Raw genomic sequence first — 15,689 nt, forward strand, 5'->3', positions numbered from 1 at the left:
GAAGCCAAAATATTTGGGAAATGATTAAAATGAGATCCCACCATAGAATTAAATGTCTTTGAAATCTCACATGTAAAAATAGAAATGGATTAGGATCCATTTTTTGACCTGTTATTATAACACTGGCATTTTGTAAAATTATTCTATTCGCTATGATATTTATGCAATTTTTCAATGTTAGATTATCAGTGTAAAGTAAAGAAGTACATTTGATTCTAAGAAAGTGAATCTATGTATTTCTTTTTTTTTTTTAATGCAAGAGAAACCATGTTCTTTATAAAATCTATGTACAGGCAAAGAGACTTAGAACAGATGAAGACATGCTATAGAGAAAGACGAAAGAGACATGTTTACAGAAGAAGAGGGTTAGAGAAAATAATATTCAAAACAGCATGATAGAGTATTCAGTCTTAAAGTTATTCCCATTTTTTTTCATTTTTAATTATCCTTTAGTATCTGATAGTGCAGAATATGGGATCCTTATAATTTGCTGCTGACTTTATGTCAATTCTGTAATAAATAACATTGTTCCTTTTCAACCACACCTAAATTTTTAGAATTGCAATTCTTTGCTTCCTTTGCAAAAAGGAAGAGGCTACCTATCACCAGCTTTATAAAAAATAAACTTACCTCTTGGACAAGGTGCCAGGTAAGGCCATGGTTGGTTGAATACTCCAGTTTCACCTGGTTGTCCATATGTGGAGTGTATTTCTGGCCACAGCCCATCACCAAGCTAAATTGAATCATATAGGATGCTCCTATCTGCATTGACTGGGTTTCCACATAGCGCATACTTGAGGCAAGTTTAGAATCTCCTGTAAAGCTGAAAGACAGGATAGAAATCAGAAAATTAAAAGTAGCAATTGATTAGGGAAAAATTAAGCTCTTCATATCATATACTAAAATAGTTTCATTTTACTTATTTAAACTTTATAAGTTCTAGAATATATTTCAGTTAATCTGATAAATGCAATTTAAAACAACCTATTAAAGGCACTATGTGTGTGTGTGTGTGTGTATATAAAATACCTAGTGTTGTCAAATGTACTTGAAAATGGGCACTCAACTCACTCACATATTGTTAATAAATGTAAACCCTTTGACTTATTAATCTCACTTCTTGGGATCTATCTTGAGAAATAAGCCTAAAGTCAAAGTCAATTTTATAAAGTATGATGAACATGGCTGGTTTGCTGATAATAGTAATGGCTGGTTTGCTGATAATTGGTAACTATTTCAATGTCAAACTATAGAGAAAATGGAATGCTTAAGTAAACTGGTATAGCCACTTGACAGATTATCTGTATTTCAAATATTTATGAAGATAATTAATCAAATTAACATGCATATGATAAATTAAGTTTAAAAAATCCACAAAATTATGCATAAAGAAAATTCACCAGAATATTTTCAGTGGCTGTGTTCAGTGCTGGAACACATTTTCACTGTAGCTCATGTGTCATTTGCAATTTTTAGCAATATTGCAAAATAAAATAAATCAACATAGAACAAAAATACTTTTTAAGCTGTACAGGCACAAACTTATCTATACTTTTAAATAGGCAAAAAATCCTGAATGCTTCTCCCTGTGAGAAATCAATGCTTTTTTTTAGCTTCAAGTGTTAAATACTGTTTCTCATACCCTTTGTTCAGGACGGTATTTAGAGGCAGTCATCTAGGCTTCATTTGATTTGTTTAAAAAATAATTATTTTCATTATTAGCCCCTTGTAAATTCCTCCCTGCTGAGATGTTTAGTGTCCTCTAAATTCTATAAAGAGACAGGAAGAAATGTATTTTATAAAGATTGCCTGCACTTCACTTTTGCATGGTAACAAATTAACAACTTGGTCAAAGGGAAGAAGTATTCAAACCTGAGGAAGAGTGTGTGTGCTCTATGAGCTATCCTGAGCTTTTAAACGTTCCAAGACACCAAAAAAAAAGGACAAGATAAAAATTACATAAAAGAACAAGAGGTGAAATGAGGACAATTAAATAGTGACAAATTTTTTACTTAGCATGAATGTCTCCACTGGTACTTGTGGCATATATTGTGGGGTAGGCAGATCCAGCTGCTATCCATGGTCTCTTTTCTACTCATTTACCACATAGAGATTGGTCTATATCTACAGTGAGTTCTTATGAATGGGACGTAAGTAAAAGAAGGTAGGTGGATTCACTCATTCAGCTTTAATATAAGCCTTTAAAAAGACACAGATGGAGTTGGCTGGCATGCTGTTTGCCTGTTGCCCTTAATGTCTTCCTTCCTATTAGGCCTCAGGCAGCTTGAGACAATAGTGGTACAGCACTCAGATGAAGTCTCTCAACTGAGATGGCAGAGCAGAGAGCCTGGGTCCCTGAGAGCCTTGTTAATTAATCTGTTTACCAGCCCTGGACCACATATACCACAACTGCTTGTTACAAACGAGAGATGAGCCTCTTTACTTGGGTTTATGCCATGGTTAGTCTTTTCTGGTTGTTTATGTTATAACTTAGAGCTGAATTCGTATCTAACTGCTACACCTGCCATATATCATGGTACTGTATGATACCTGTCCTGATGTCTTAATATGAAGTGAAATGACACATGAAAAGCACAGACGTCTATGCCTTAAAATCTTGACCATTCATAGTAAAAGTTCACTTGGCTGCTTATGATTTATTTAACACTGGCTGAAAGCCAGTGATATTGGAGCTATTTTTTTCCTTCTGAGAACTTAGATGCTCGAATTCAGTTGGAATTTTAGGGGAGAGAATCTCACAGACTGCTATCTTTTAATTGACAAAACGGTTCCTCTTTGCTCCTTGTCTAAGTAACGATATATTTATAAAGGCAAAAATAAAGCTGGACTTCTTATCTTTTATAATCATATAAATAAAAAAGAATAGTCCATATCCACATTCTGGGAAAAAGTTCTGGAGACAGAATGCTTTGGGAATTATGCAGCTTAGTTTTAGTAATGTTGATTTCCAAGATAAAAAAAATAAAGGAACAGTTAAAAAGCTTCTGCATCTAATTACAAAATTTAATGAGAATGAGAATAACTCTTTCTGCTAGGACAAGGGCATTTTCATTTCCACCTTCCTGTGTCTTCACATTTCTACCTCCAAGAAGGCCAGCAGGCTCTCAGTTATGACCTTGGTAAAATGGATACTTAGCCCACAGTGCAGACCCTGAGCCTCCCTTTCTTGCTTCCTTTCACGAATTGCTGAGGATCTGCTTTCCCGACCAGGTTGGAAACCTCTCACATGCAGAGATCACAAGCAGAGATGCTTGTGTATCTCTGCATTCCCTAAAGCTCTGAGAACCTTGTAATGGTGGATGCAGGACATTATGATTTTCCAACAGCTGGATTACCTCATTTGATCCTTGAGTCAAGACCATTTGGAAGACATCAGAGATCCTTAACATTGTGTTATGGAAAAGGAAAACTGAGAGGCTGAGTTACTGGCCCCAGGGTCACACAGACTAAAAACCTGGAAACTAGGCCTTCTGATTTCTACTTTGATATCCTTTCCACTATGTCAAGCCTAAGAAGGGCACTTAAAGAATGTTAAATAAAATGAGCACATGAGGGAGGTCTCTCATTTGGGAAAAAGGCAAGTTTTACAAAATGATTGTTATACTGTAAAGAACACAGACCAGGTTTTGAGGTTATCCTCACCCTTTCTGCATTTCCCTAGAGCCTCTTTGCTATCTCTAGAAAAAAGGCTCTTTTACATGAAAGGCAGCTACACATAACCAAAGTGAGTGGGAGTATGAGCTCTGCAGAGCTCATTTCCAGAGAAAGACAGCAACACAAAGCTGTTCTTAGTTTGATGCCATTTGGAAAGTTCATCTGCAGAAGGACATGTGAATAAATGTAAGCATCTCTAATGTTATCTTTTTGGGAATTTTGTCCTTGTGATCTTAAAGAAGTATTTTCTCGAGTTGATAGAAAAACTTGATGTAGTGGCATTTTAACTCATTTTTAAATTATATAATATTATATTTCAAAACAGAAATAAACAATTTTAGTAGATTACATAAATTTTACTTTTATTGGAAAAAACAATCTGACAACATAGAAGCATTTCTTAAAGTAAAAAAGTCTGCAATTCTACTACATAGAGATGACTGCTGCTAAAATTTTGGTATAAATACTTTCAGACTTTCTTATGCTTACACACAAATACACGAACATACACGCTCACTTTTCTTTCCTTAAGAATAGTTATAAAACCATAGTCAACCTGCTCTACTTTCTCTTTACAACTATTTTATTGCTATCTTTCCATGTGGAAAAAATATGGTGAGGCACTGTCAGTTTTAAGAAAGAAGACAAGTCTCCAGTTATAGAAATCTTTGAAGGTTGTTTCCATCTTTCACTGTTATAAACAATGCTTCTGTAATATACATCTTTGTATATCTTGTATGTTTATCCAATTATTTCCTTAGGATAAATTCCTAGAAGGAGAATTGCTTCCTCAAAGCAAATTTTAAAAATGAACACACTGCCAAGTTGCCTTCCAAAAAAGCTTATACCAACTTCCATTTACCAAGAACATTACTAATGACTGGGCTGCCAGTTCTTACCACTTGTCAGTATTAAACATTGATATTTCCATTTTAGCTATTCTATGCATATAGTATTTTACTATACATTTATTTGATTATTAAAGAATTTAAAATGCTACTCATGTTTATTGGTTATTTGCAGTATGTGTATTTTATGTATGTGTAGTCTTTTCATGTACTTAACCCATTTTTTAAATTGAGATTTATCTTTTTCTTACTTACCTGTAAGAGTTTTTCACATATTAACATAAACTCATATAGTCTGTCATATATGTTGCAAATATTCCCCTGCTCCCAATTTGTTGTCATATTTTGTTTTCAGGAAGCCCCTGCACTCCAATACAACTGAAAAAATTTTAACTGGTGGCCCTGACCACTGTAGCTTAGTTGGCTGGGTGTTGTCCAGCAAACTGAAAGGTCACCAGTTCGATTCCCAGTCAGGGCACATGCCTGGGTTGCAGGTTTGGTTCCCAGTTGGGGTGCATACAGGGCAACCAATCAATGTTTCTCTCTCACATCAAGAGAGAGATGTGAGAGACGCTACTTCTTTTAGAAGCTCATTCAAGTTTCAACTTCTGAAAATGGTGTTTTCTCTGTTATATTGCCTAGATCACCTAAATAAAATACATTAAGAGAGAGATGTGAGAGAGAGATGTTTCTTTCCCTATCTTTTCCCCTCCCTCCTCCTCTCTCTAAATATAAATAAAATCTTTAAAAAATTAGAAAAAAGAAAAAAATTAAGTAGTGGAATATGTAACCTTTATGGTCCCTGCTTTTGGTGTCATGTTTTACTGGTATATACTGAGATTGCCTCTGAGCCTAGTTCATAAACATTTTTGGCAAATGTCCAATGGACATTGAAAGGAATATATGTGTGTGTGTGTGTGTGTGTGTGTGTGTGTATGTATGTATATATATGTATTTTTTTTACCTGTGGGGTACAATTTTTTAATATATTAAATCACCCTTGTTAGTTACCTCCATACTTTTGTCTAGTTCCTCACTTGTTTTTGGTTTGCTTGATCCATCAGGAACTTAAACAAAATATTAAAGTCATACTCTGACTTATGGATGTTGTAATCTTCCTTCTGTATTTCTAACTGGTTTTGCATTATGCTTCCAGTTCTATGGATTTCAGTTTGGAGGACCATGCCTGTTCATATTCCTATGGACTTCGGAGTCCCATGGCACTGCCTTTCTTATTGATTTCTAGCCCCAGCTTCAGACTAGACGAGCTTAGTGGGACCAGGGGTAAGGGAGCCACTTAGCTTTCACTCACTCTACTCTCATCAACATATTTTCCTCCAATGCTACTTCTTTTAGAAGATCATTCAAGTTTCAACTTCCAAAAATGGCATTTTCTCTATTATATTGCTAGATGACCTAAATAAAGCACATGGGTTTAACATATAATCTTTAACGTATCATCTTCTATGAAAAGTTGATTTTAATTTCCCCCTTGTTTTTTTTTTTTACTATATTATCTGAAGCAGTATCTCAACTGAACTAATTCTTTATATAAGAACTTTCCAGATACCAAATTAATTTTATTAAAACCATTTTTACTCACTTCATTCAATCTACAGCTTCAAACAAATTGGAATTTCTGCACATATTGCATTTTGTCATGTATTTATTCAATGCTTCATTTAAAAAGTCCTTATAGATTTCTAAGTGGCTAGACTAGTCTTTGTTGAGTTGGCAATTGAAGGTATTTTGGAATACATGTCCTAGTTGATGTTTATTTTAGGTTCCTTTTGTATGTTTGTCCCCAGCACCTGCTTCATTTTGCTTATCCTTACCATTCCTAGTTACAGTACATAGTTTGTATTTTTGAGTTTTTCATTCTCATTTGCATTTCCTCAATTTACAAATTTACACATAGTTCTTCAAGTCAGGAATAAAATCTTACTTTAAGTTAGATAAACTCTTAGGTGATTAAAAAGCATCAGTTGAGCTGCTTGGCTGCTATTGACAAAATGCATGCAGCCTCATTGCAAACAAAACTCATCATAAATTGGGCACTTAGCAGTTTTCTCTAATGGGTCAGATAACTTCACATGTGAGAGACAGAATTTGGTGTAATCAGTCTCCTAAGTTATAGACTCAGGCTGTTAGTACACAATGGCCATGTCCAAAAATGAGCACTGTCTTTTCTTTCTTAAGTGGTTATATGCCTCTGAAGGGGCACTACTGCAGGCCAGGTAGGCAGACCAGGCTCCTGGCTCCTTCATCCTTCACTAGGAGCCCATACGTGAATCTGCAGCTGTCATCAGCCTTTGTCTCCTGTAGAAATAGCCCAATTCTCCTGAAGTCTAGATGTCAGCAGCTAATTCCAATAACTTTATAAAAAATTATTAAGTTTATAAAAATTTGTTGACTGATTATTTGTAAGACATAAGTATTTCAAAGATTTCTCTCAAGTTTCAGTTGAATCTTCATTTGCCCACTTAACAACACTTTAAGGAAATGTTCAGCAGCTGGAGTAAACTGTATATATATTTTTAAGGGTAATCTCTGCTGGGTAAAAGTCTGAGTGGGGAGTTGGCACAAAGCAGTCAAGCCTGTGGCCCTCAAAGAGAGATGAAGGAAAAAGGGAAGTCTGAAGGGCAAAGAGGGGACCTACTGTCAGAGAGTGCAGAGTATAAGGACCCAGGGGAAAATAACTTCTTTCAACTCTTGTAGGTCTCTTGTCAGGAACTTGTGGGTGTGAGTGAGTAGTTAAGTTGTCAGGGGCCCTTTCAAGAACAATACTTCTCTGTTACTTGGGAGGAGAAGAATCAGAAGAGCTTTAGTTGTTTCTGTTAAAAACTTCAGATCATCTCAGATTATTGGTTATCCAGAACCTCCTTATTCCTGTTATTCTTACTTTGCATTCATATTAACTCTAGAATCAACTGTGATTGACATAAACTTGCTGAAACCACATTTACACTATTTATAATTAGAACTTGCCTTTTCAACATACTTCTATTGTTTGGCTCCTCACTGGGCCATGTAGTTAGGCCTGATAGCCTTGACTGACATGTTTAGCATGGAGAGAGGAGGTAAGGTGAGAGAGAAAAACCTTGAGGAATCTTTGAAATTCTCTTTTTCTTTATCCTTCCAACTAACTGCAGTCATGTTTATTTTTTGGCACACATTCAAGCAGGGCATTTAAAATCTTTCTATAGGATCTTGATACTTTTAATTTTAGGTACTCCATTCATACTGTAACAGGGTGCAGCCAAGGGGGGCCCACAAATTGGGATTTGTAATGGGGTCCAGAACTCAGAGTGTCCAGGAAATATTAGAAAAAAATGTATATAGGATGTCCTCATCCCCACAAGTCTGAGCTGGGGGATGGGATGCATGGATCAGGGTCATTGAGAGCTGTTTTGAATAGCAATAGTTTTGCAGATAACCTCTAGAATGGTCATTTAACATATCTATAACCTTTAACTGGTTTCATAGATATGTTAAATAGCTGTGGCCATGCTTCAAGCCAGGGGGATGGGAGTGACTTCAACCCATGATGCAAGTGGGAGGCAACTCCCCCTGGTTATAGCACCTGCATAAGAGCTTGGAGATGATTGGCTCCATGCCATGAGGCCACGCCTGCCTAGACTTACTATGGCAGCCCAGTAAAGCTGGAAAAATATGGGAATGCTGGCAGGTGTAACTGATTGTGGGAGGAGTTGGAAATAGTGCTGCAGAGGAAGATGGCAGTGGGATTTAAACCCAGATGCAGCAGCCATGCTGGGGCTTTTTGGGACCACGTGGCTTTGGCAAAAGTTGGGAGCATGCAGCTTTAGGGTGCTCCCTTTTTCCCACATGGCTTAGGAAGCAGGAGAGACTCTGCCTGGAACAAAAGGGTAAAAGGATTCTTGCTGGTGGGCCATGAGAAGGTCCATAGTTTTGGATTAACTGGAGATCACGGTGGTGACACAGCTGATGGTGCCAGAACTGAAGGGCTGCCTGAATCACGGACTTCTACTTCTTTTCCTGAGATATGGTACCCTGGACTGGGCAAAAGGGAGAAGGAAGAACTGTGCATTTGTGGGTATTCTAAAGGACTTTATTATTTTTAATGAAAACATGAAGTCATTATTCTAAGTCTGTATAACTTTTTAAATAAATAATCCCTTTCCTTTTCACCAGTCTCTGGCATTGAGAGACGTCTTTTCCTGGTGGCAGGCAAGGTGAACCTAGTACAGGACGGGGGACCCCTGGAGCTCAAGGGTGGGTTCATTTGGTAATACTATATCATTCCCTTCCCCACACCCCTATCCCGGGTCTGTTCTGTAATAATATATCACAGCAAACATATTGAAATGCACTCACATCCCACATTAAATATGTACTTTTTGTTGTAAAAACTTTCAAGTGGATCTTATAATTTTGCCTTTAAATTTTACTTGGCTTCTAGTAATGCATATATATGTTTGGCTGTGATTCCTCAGCATACTCCAAAAATTATTTTCAATAACATAAAAATTGTAAATATTTAGATTTAGCAATTATTGAAGCTGATTATGTTTTATAAATATCAAATTATCATTTATTCATTTTATTTTTTCAATTTTCTTATCATTTTTGAGACAGTATTCATTTTCTAGTCCTTGGACTTTTTCAGTCCCCTGGGAAGCTTATGTACCCTGGCACTTTGCTCAAAATGACTAATAAAAGAACTTTCTAGCAAGAAGCATAGCTAATGCAAAGGTACTGACAGAGGAAAAAACTTGGCTTGTTGGACTAGCGAGAAGGAAGGCCAATGTGGTTGGAGTAGACTGCATAAAAGGCAGGAGGCAAGAGAGGACAACCAGACCAGATGACTCATGGCTTACCTTGGAGATTTTGTGGACCACTCTCCATAGAAAGTTAACTGTCTCAGTCACATACTACATACCATGACTCTAAATAGTCAAATGTAGATTTTTCTTATTAATTTAATGGTATGTTCTCTTACTCTGAAATATCACTTAGCTACTTAGTCCAAAGGGAAATTTTAGGGAAATTTAACTTTGGAGAAATAAATGACTCAAAAGTCAACTGTCTGGATATTGACAGGCTATTCATCTTGGAACATAGCCATTTTATCCATTCATTTGGTAGATCCTAAGACTTTGTCTACCAATATATACCTTCAAGTAGTCCATTTACCCACTGCCATCATCCTATTCCTAGCACCATTACAAGCACATGCAGGTGGCACCATTAGCCTCTGAGCTGAGCTCCCTCTACTGCATCTCCCATTACCTTCTACCATCTGTTTTCTACATAGCAACTACACTTACTTTTAAAATATAAGTGTGAATACATCACTCCTTTGTTCCAAATTATTCACTTTGTGAATAGCACTCACAGCACTTAGAATAAGATACAAAAATCTTTATGTTGCTCTATAAGGCCCTAACATGACCTTGTTCATTGCTTACCTCAGGGCCTTGTTCTTGCTATTCTCTCTGCCTGCAATACTTCCCTTGCAGTTATACATGGTTGTCTATCATCATTCTGGTCTTTACACTTATGCCTCCCAGGAGGGTTTCCCTGACCATCTTACCAAAAGTAGTCTCACTCAACTTCTACCACCCAACATTCCATTCCCTTATCTTCACAGCACTTACCAAAACCTGAAATATTATTTTCAATTTCCTTATTTGTTTACTGTTATTATTCCCCTCTAGAATGTAACCTCCACAAAAGACTTTTCTGTCTTCATCTAATACCAATTGCTACACATCCAGCACGAATAGTACCTATAGTACAATCAATAAACAGTTTAATGTATATGTTAGTTTATAAATAAATAAAAAATTTCAGGTAATAAAATCCTCATGATGAAAAAGCCTAATAAATAGGCTCTATTTTAGAAAGTCATTTATCAGCCTATTTGGGGTTATTCCATTGTATTTCCAATTTTAGAGAGGCCTGGATACTGAAAAAACTTAAAAAAATTTTTATTTATCTCTCTTTCTTTGTTGTTGTTCAAGTACAATTGTCTTCATTTCCCCACCACCACTCCCACCCACCCCAGCCATCCCCATCTCCCACCTTAGATCCTACTCCTCTTTGGCTTTGTCCTTGTGTCCTTTATACATGTTCTTTGACAACCCTTACTCCCCACCCCATTATCACCTCCAATTTCCCCTCTGGTTACTGTTAGTTTGTTTTTTATTTCAATGTCTCTGGTTATATTTTGCTTGCTTGCTTGTTTTGTTGATTAAGTTCCACTTATAGGTGAGATCATATGGTATTTGTCTTTCACTGCCTGGCTTATTTCACTTAGCATAATGCTCTCCAGATACATCCATGCTGTTGCAAAGGGTAGGAGCTCCTTCTTTCTTTCTGCTGCATATGGTACATTTACACAATGAAAATACTTTTTATAGTTGTTGAAAATAATAGTAAATGACTTTTCAGTTTGTCACTCAATATAGCTACATTATTCATCTGCTAAGCTTCCTAGAATGATCACCTATTGAGAAACAGTAGCTGAAGTGGCTCTTGGGAGCCAGCTCACCCCAACTGACTTCCTTTTGTAGAACAATTTAAGTTCTTACTGTTCTTTTTAAGAGTCCTTGTAAAAATATAATCCTAAGAATAGTCTAGGCTTACTTATAAACTATTTAAAATAACAAAATTTCTGTATAAGTTATAGATGAAAAATCCTAAAGAAATTTACTTGGATATTATTTTTTTTTCTATAGGTAGGTTCATCTTATAAAGAGAGAGTCAGGAATTTGTTTTTCTGGAACCTGAGGGATCAAGATAGTTTAAAATTTCATCTGGGCACTAACCCAACCTGTTTACCAATGATACATCCCTTATATTATTATCAGGCAAATTCCTTGACTAGTTGCATAAGAACAGTCCACAGCAATAAAGATTTGCATGTTGTAAAGACTCTTGACTCTTAAAAACTTCAAATACATATTCCTATTTTAAACATTAACCAAAAAGTAGCAGAAGGAAAGGAAGACCTTCATGAAAAAATGTTTGGCCTATTGCTTGCTAAATGTATATTAGACCTTCATGTGGGCCTGCAAATTCCCATTGATGCATGTTAGGTCTATGCAAGCATGAGCTCTGAAGGTTTTCTCCAGAGCAACTAGGAAATCTTTTTGTGTTACCCATTACTACATATTATTATTCACTCCCCATGGTTCTTATAACCTAGAAGTGCCTATGTCATAGATCCTCTTGTCTATCTTAAAACACATTTCCAATCATTATTTAGTTCTGCTGTGTTATTATATAACTATTATATAACACTAAATTATTGGTTTTCTTTCTTTGTTAAGTCACAATACTATTTCCTATCTCTTATTGCAAGTGAACTGTATTTAATTTATATTATGAAATAAATAGCTTTTAAGGTTCTTATTTTTCCTGGGTGACTCTTGCTTCTCATAAAATATACAAATTATTTTTCCTTGTCCATGCTTATAGATGCCCCATGAAATGTGAACATATACTTTTTGAATATCCTGAACACATAGTCATTTGTCCACTTCCTCTGAGTTGGGCCACCCACCTTGCAGCTGTGCTCCTCTTCTACCTCTACTTTCATATATCTTGGCTGAGGTGACAATGCCACATGGGGCTGGTGTGAAAAAGAGACTTCCAAAATCCTCCCACAACAGCATACATCACATGTCATCCTTTTATCTCATGGCTTTTGTCATTCACAGCTAATTTCATTTCTTACATGTTGCTCTTTCTCTCTGCTTCACAACTTCCTTTAGGAAATTTCTCTTATTGAAAAATGACCCTAACATGACTAGTACTAGTGATTTGCTTGTAAAAAGAAAAAAAAGGTAATTTTAATTAAAAAAATAGACATAACTAGAAATGAGTATTTTCTATTTTATGCCAATGAAAGTATCGAAGAGGCCCTTTATATACTTTGACATTTCATTTATCTCTAAATTATCTTTTAATTAAATCTATTTTTTCTTAAGCACCATTAAAGATAAATAAAATCTATAGTTTTCCTATATCATTATTTTTACTCTAATTATTTTTTCCAGTTTTGTTGAGATATAATTGCTATATCCCACTGTATCAGTTTTAGGTGTACAATGTAATAATTTGATATATGTATATATTGTAAAATAATTACCACAATAAATTTAGTTAACATTCACTGCCCCACAGTTACTAAATATTTTCTCTAGTGATGAAAATTTCTAAGAGCTACTCTTAGAACTTTCAAATATACAATATACTACTGTTAACTATAGTCATCATGTTGTACATTACATTCCCAAAACTTATAACTGGAAGTTTGTGTCTTTGACTACCTTCACCCAATTTGCTCAACCCCACACCTGAACTCTGGCAACCACCACTCTATACTCTATCTATGAGTTTGGGTTTTTTTCAAGGTCCATCTATCTTGTCACAAATGGTAGGATTTCCTTTTTATGGCTTAAAATTTTTTTATTGTGTAAATATAATACAGTTTCTTTACCCATTCATCCATTAATAAATATTTAGGTTATATCCATGTCTTGGCTATTGTAAACAATGTTGTCATGAACATGGATATGCATATATATTTTTTTGAGATAGTGATTGTTTCCTTCAAATATGTTCCCAAAAGTAGAATTGCTAGATAATATGGTAGTTCTTTTTAAAATTTTTTCAGGAACCTCCATATAGTTTTCTATAGGGGCTGCACCAATTTATATTCCCACCAACAGTGCACAAGAAATCCCTTTTCTCCACATCCTTGGAGAAGAGGCACATCATGATTACATTACAAAAGAGCAAAGATAAGGAGAAAATCTTAAAAGCACCAAGAGAAAAGGAGATAGTTACCTACAAATGAGACTATCAGCTGATTTCTCAAAGGAAACCATACAGGCAGGAAGGGTCTGGAAAGAAGTATTCACAGCTTTGAAAGGCAAGGACCTACATTTAAGATTACTCTATCCAGCAAAGTTATCATTTAGAATGGAAGGGCAGATTAATTGCTTCCCAGACAAGGTTAAAGTTAAAGAAGTTCATCATAATAAGCCCTTATTATATGAAATGTTAAAGGGACTTATCTAAGAAAAAGAAGATCAAAACTATGAACAGTAAAATGACAACAAACTCACAACAACTGAACCTAAAAAAACAACAAAAACAAAAACAAACTAAGCAAACAACTAGAACAGGAACTAATGACAGAAATCGAGGTCACTTGGATGTTTATCAGTGGGGAGAGGGAGGGGAGGGAATGGGGGAAAAGGTACAGGGAATAAAAAACATAAATGGTACATAGAAAATAGACAAGGGGAGGTTAAGAATAGTATAGAAATGGAGAAGCCAAAGAACTTATGTGTGTGACCCATGGACATGAACCTGGGTAGTGGGAATGCTGGTAGTAGGGGTTGCAGGGTGGAGGGTAATAAAGGGGAAAAATGGGACAACTGTAATAGCATAATCAATAAAATATACTTAAAAAAAGAAAAACATGCTCTAAGATGATATATTATAAAGTGATTTATAGCATATTGACTGTAGTTCTTCTAATGAAAAGGTAATTGTCCAAGTTTCCCTGGAGAATACTCTCAGTAACAACAATCCATGCTGATGGAAAGTCATGAGTTAGGAAATGAGAACCAAATGAACTTACAGCTTGGAAAATCCAATAAAAATTAATTTAACAGCAAATATCTGTAGAGATATGTATATATTTCAAAAATTCTCTTGGGAGAAACAAGGTCATTGAAGGCCACAGACCACTTACTTAACATGTTCAGAGAATTTTTACTTAATAAGATAATATGCTCTAAAGGTTTTGCATTAAAAGATAACTTGTTTTAGGACTAGGAGGTTATAATAAAGAGTTGGTCACTACCATTATTTGTATTTCAATATTATAGCAAGTATTTATGAGAAACATTCCTAAAGTAAGTTCACATTGAACTTGGACAATCTACTCCTCAAGAGCAGCAGAGAGAAAACAGTGTCATTAAAAGGAGTTTTATTCTGATTCATTGGCTAAGAAAATGGGAACAGTTTGAGGTCTTCCATGTTGTTTCATTTCAATAAGCAGCAAGCATTTTTCATGTCCTTAAGAAAGTGGTTAGTGTCTTTCTCTAGTCTCATTATCACTGCTGTTTCATAACCAGGACAATTCCTTTTCATTTCAGAGAAGATCAGAACGTCAAATCTGATTGCTCACATGTGGTTGTTAATAAAACTCTTATTGTGCTGCTCAAGGTACCCATGGGGATTGTACAGTTATTTATATTTTCAGATGGTTTTCTACAATTATTGTGATTGTACTTTCACAAAGTAAATGTATCTCCACCAATTAAAGCAGTGGTGGGCTAAGAATATTCATCAGACTATGTGACAGGATAGGGTTTTTGATCAAAGCACAGAAATTAAATTGCTGTTAACATGTATTCAGCCCAAGTGTTAAATTAAAATGCTCAGCAACTTTGGAGTTTATTCAAGCAGATGTTAACTATTTTTGAAAATAAACATGACACAGGACTTGCATTTGTGGCATGACTCTTTGTTGTATTAAAAGTGCTGAAAAAATGACTATATAACTTGGGGGATGTAGTTTATGGTATATGGCCAATTTGATTAGTATTCATCCAGGTCAGCTCAAAATTTCAATCACAAAATTCCAAAAAAACTTATTTTGGCTTATGTCTTTGTATATTATTTGCTCCACCCCTTCATTTTCTTTGAAGGCTCCTGGACTAAGAAAGAGTATCCATGAAAAGAAGCATCTGAAGCTATGAAGCAGACAAAACATGCTTTGTTGTTAGAAACCTCATTGTATCTAGTTTGACAGTGCTTGCAGCAAAAGTGATCAGCTTTATTTCCATTCCATTAGCTGTCATCCTGATGCTAGACTTTTAGCCTGCTGAGTGTGAGATGTGACTGTCGTGCACAATTCCCATCAAAGGTAATTTTCTGTGCAATGGTGTGTAAAATTTACCTCTAATTATGATAAGATCACTGATGGGTCACTTATGATATGCTCTCTGGAGACAAGAATAGCTTTCGGCAAGATTCATCTGAGAAATTAAATTGGTTTGACAATGACTCAATAGAAAGTAAATCTCTCTTAGAAAATTATTCCTCAATCATATTTAAAGTCCTAAAGAAATCCAGAGATAGGGGGGCAGTATGCACAGT

General features: G+C 35.5%; 1 protein-coding gene across 2 annotated transcripts in view; it reads right to left on the reverse strand.

Annotated features, from left to right (window-relative positions):
- The window catches only part of RELN (reelin), a 561,035-nt gene that overhangs the window by 158,227 nt on the left and 387,119 nt on the right, over positions 1-15,689 (reverse strand). For both annotated transcript variants that reach the window (XM_045827532.1, XM_045827531.1), the window contains exon 21: positions 631-823. In XM_045827532.1, coding sequence (XP_045683488.1) covers positions 631-823 — 193 coding nt within the window. The remainder of the gene's footprint in view (positions 1-630; positions 824-15,689) is intronic.

The sequence above is a fragment of the Phyllostomus hastatus genome, unplaced genomic scaffold, assembly GCF_019186645.2.
Source record: "Phyllostomus hastatus isolate PE091 unplaced genomic scaffold, TTU_PhHast_1.1 phas_scaffold_78, whole genome shotgun sequence".
NCBI classification, from domain to species: Eukaryota; Metazoa; Chordata; class Mammalia; order Chiroptera; family Phyllostomidae; genus Phyllostomus; species Phyllostomus hastatus.